The 3,127-nt window shown below is 61.3% G+C and overlaps 1 protein-coding gene across 1 annotated transcript; it reads left to right on the forward strand.

The window, feature by feature from the left end:
- The first annotated feature begins 955 nt into the window (after positions 1 to 955).
- On the forward strand, positions 956 to 3,127 carry LOC114907628 (proline-rich protein 20A-like). Its single transcript, XM_029243343.1, has 2 exons — positions 956 to 1,007; positions 2,511 to 3,127. The coding sequence occupies exons 1-2, from the start codon at positions 956 to 958 to the stop codon at positions 3,125 to 3,127; spliced, it is 669 nt and encodes a 222-aa protein (XP_029099176.1).

Genomic DNA, 3,127 nt, shown 5'->3' on the forward strand with positions numbered 1-3,127 from the left:
CTTGAGTCCATTAATCCTTCCAATTCCAGCCCGAACACCTACCCTGGGTGCTTTCCTTGACCGCCTGCCCCACCCACCAAACCTAATCAAACCTCCTGTCAGTCACCTAACACAATCACAATGCTGCCTTTTTCTGTAATGATTAGATCAACCTACAGCACCGCATCTAGAACCCGTGTCTTCCAGGCAGGGTCTCTGGGCGGCAGAAAACTGGAACCCAATCAACTCTTCCCGGGTTAAGCTGGCTGGCCCGCCCTCCTTCTATCCAATCACGACGGGCGATCCCGACACACTTATAAGAGAGGCCTGGGTGGTTCAAGACCAGTGAGTTTCCTGTAGGGCCGCTGAGAGGACAGGCCTGCTCCGCGGGAGATATTTCTGAAGGCTGCCCTCAGGCCGACGGTCGTGACTGCGAACACCCCTGGACTCCAGCGCCTCGGGCCCCTCTTCCTGGAAGAGTCTCCTGGAAGCCGCGCCGAGTCTCCAGACCCCCAGAGCCGGCCGCAGAGTCACGGCAGGGAGACTAGGTACGTGCCGGGCGCCCTGGGGGATGGGCACACCTTGTATGACGAGCTGGGCGCAGAGCCTCCGGTGCCCTGGGAGGGCCAGGGCCGGCTCCCCAGACGGCCTCGCCCTCCACACCTCTGCTCCCCACCTTCCTTCCCTCTTCCCTCTGGGGAGGGAAAGCTCCTCCAATCGGCCCAAGGTAATCTCGTCTCTCCCACCTCGTCCGGACACTTGGGCTGAATTAGTGAACCCTCCTGCAGGCCAAGCGCTACTGGCTCCTCTTTGAAGACAGTTTAACAGGTCACCCCAGACCCCTCCCTCCAGACACCGTGTCCCCCTGCCGCCAGCCCGACCCGGCGAGCTCCCGCCTGCGCAGTGGATGCGGGGGTGCGGAGGGGTGGCTGGAGCCCCCGGACTGACCCGGTTTCCTCTCTCGGGCAGGTTCCTCATGCAGGAGCAGAGACCCTCCAAGCGCTTTCGCTCAACGGCCCCTAATCAAGGTACGTGAGACACCCTCACCCCCTTTCCGGTGCTCCCCAGTTTTGACTCTACGTTTGCTGTTTACGTGTATGACACAGAAGGCGTTTTGTGGAGGACAGTGGCCCTCGCCTCAGTTTCCCCTCCAGACACGACCGTCTTCCTGTTTCTTAGCGCTACTTGCTGTTCTCTAAACGTCCCCGCTCCTGCCGACTTTCCCCTCTTGCGCAGGGTCTTCCCTCCCAGCAGAGAAGTGTGTAGCTGTCGGTCACGAGTTCTCAGCATCATGCCCACCCTCACTTTCCACACCGGAGCCCCGGGCCCCACATCCCGCCCGCCTTCCAGGGACCCGTTACTCTGCGCGCAGACATCCTGTACCCCAGGGTTAATTCCCCGCTTCTGAATTTTCCAGGACTTAGTAGTTGGGCTATTGTTTGCAAATTCAGTGTTCTCAAACTCTTCCCTGATTGTTAAAATTCACACCCAGTCAAGCGCTCTACCAACTTGACCCCCTTCCAACCTGCTCCAGCCTAGACTGGCAGTCTCACCCCAGCCGTCACCCCCCGCCATCGGCTGGGGAATCCCATCCCCCTCTGGAATTCTACACCCTGTTTCTTTTATCTGGTGTCCTTTTCTCCGTTGGCTTATTTTTTCTCATTGGAGCACCCAGCTCTCAACCCTCACCTCCCGGTTTTCCTAGCCAAGAACTGAGGAAAAAAATTACCCCATTTGGTGGTGACCCCAAATCCAGCTCCAGCCCAGGTCCCCACCTGGATGACCCAAACACCTTAGCTTCATCAGGTTCCTCCTCTGTCCTCCAAACCTGCATCTTCTTCCTTGGGAAAGGCTTCACGCCCTCCTGCCGGGGAAGGGGTGCGGGAGGAGCTCACAAGGGATGGGCAGGAGGGCGCCTGCAGACAGACGGGTCACCCAGGCGCCACCAGCCGCCGACCCCTTCACGCCTCCCCCGAGGCTGCAGCCCCTCCTTGCCAGCACCCCTGCTCCAGGCACACCTCTTCCCTGCCCCCCAAGTCCAGCTGTGATGCCCCTGCTGCCTTCCTTTCAATGGCTCTCCCTGGACCGCAGGGTAAACTCAAGCCTGGCTTAGCTTAAGGAGGCCTTGGGGAGCTGCCCCGCGTGCGGTGCTATCCTTCAGCTGCCCAGCTGTCCTTCAAGTCAGGGAGCCGGGCTCCCAGCCTCTCTGGCCTCCCTACCCCTCGGCCATCAGCGCCGTTACTTGGTCTTGTTTGCTTCTGTCTGTCTGTCCTATTGAAGTTTAGCGCAGTTAGGACAGGGACCGTCATTTTTATTCAAATTGAACCTCTCTGGTGAACCTAGACTCTGTGTCCCCATCAGTACAACGGGGATTATAATACCTGGCTGGCCAGGCAGCTGTGAGGGCTGAATGCCATGGCCCGTGGGGAGTGCCCAGCCTGGAGGAGGCTTGTGGCCGTCCAGGGGCACCCCCCACGCCCCCAGCCCCCAAGCCTCCCTCTGCTGAGTCTCTTTATCTCTCTCCACCTCAGGTGTTCATCCCCAGGAGACAGGCTGCCCTGGTGCAGAAGGCGGAGACCCTGGGGGGGCAGCTGGACCCCCGCAGCCAGGCCAGCCCTCGAGACCCTTTGCTTATGTGAACCCCATGAGGCGTGAGGCCCCCGCTTTCGTGGACTCGGCTCGCCTTGCACAGAGAGGCCGAGGCCACCGCAGGGGAGATAGCCAGGGGGCTGAAAGAGGCCGGGGCAGGGACCCCCGCCTGCACAGGGACCCCCGCCTGCAGGAGGGGCCGGGACGCCTGCTGGGGCCAGATCTGCATTTGGAGCTGGACAGCGGAGAGGTGCCCGAACAGCCCGCGGAGCCAGAAGCCAGGGAGGCCCCTTTCACCAGAGCAGCCATGGCGGCCGCGGCACACGGACACGTGCTGCGGAACCCCGGCCCCGGCAGTGACACACTTAGGATGAGACCCCAGGGGCCGCCCAATGCCTACGGGTTCTGGGGCCTCAGGGAGGCCCAGCCTTCCGCCTGTTCCTACGTTGGGTTCATACCCTCGGGCTTTGCTTTGATAGTCCTGCAGACACCCTCCGGCACCTACCTGTATTCGGTCGCAGCGCCCTATGCCCACCACAGCCAGCCCCTCTCTCTCTGA

Source organism: Monodon monoceros, unplaced genomic scaffold, assembly GCF_005190385.1.
Source record: "Monodon monoceros isolate NGI ecotype Baffin Bay Population unplaced genomic scaffold, NGI_Narwhal_1 Super_Scaffold_3, whole genome shotgun sequence".
In the NCBI taxonomy this organism is placed as follows: domain Eukaryota; kingdom Metazoa; phylum Chordata; class Mammalia; order Artiodactyla; family Monodontidae; genus Monodon; species Monodon monoceros.

Excerpts from the sequence above, each read along its gene's own strand:
- LOC114907628 (XM_029243343.1), top strand. The coding sequence starts at position 956 with ATGCAGGAGCAGAGACCCTCCAAGCGCTTTCGCTCAACGGCCCCTAAT. Across the intron at positions 1,008-2,510 it reads CTCAACGGCCCCTAATCAAG|GTGTTCATCCCCAGGAGACA; the intron begins GTACGTGAGACA and ends TCTCCACCTCAG.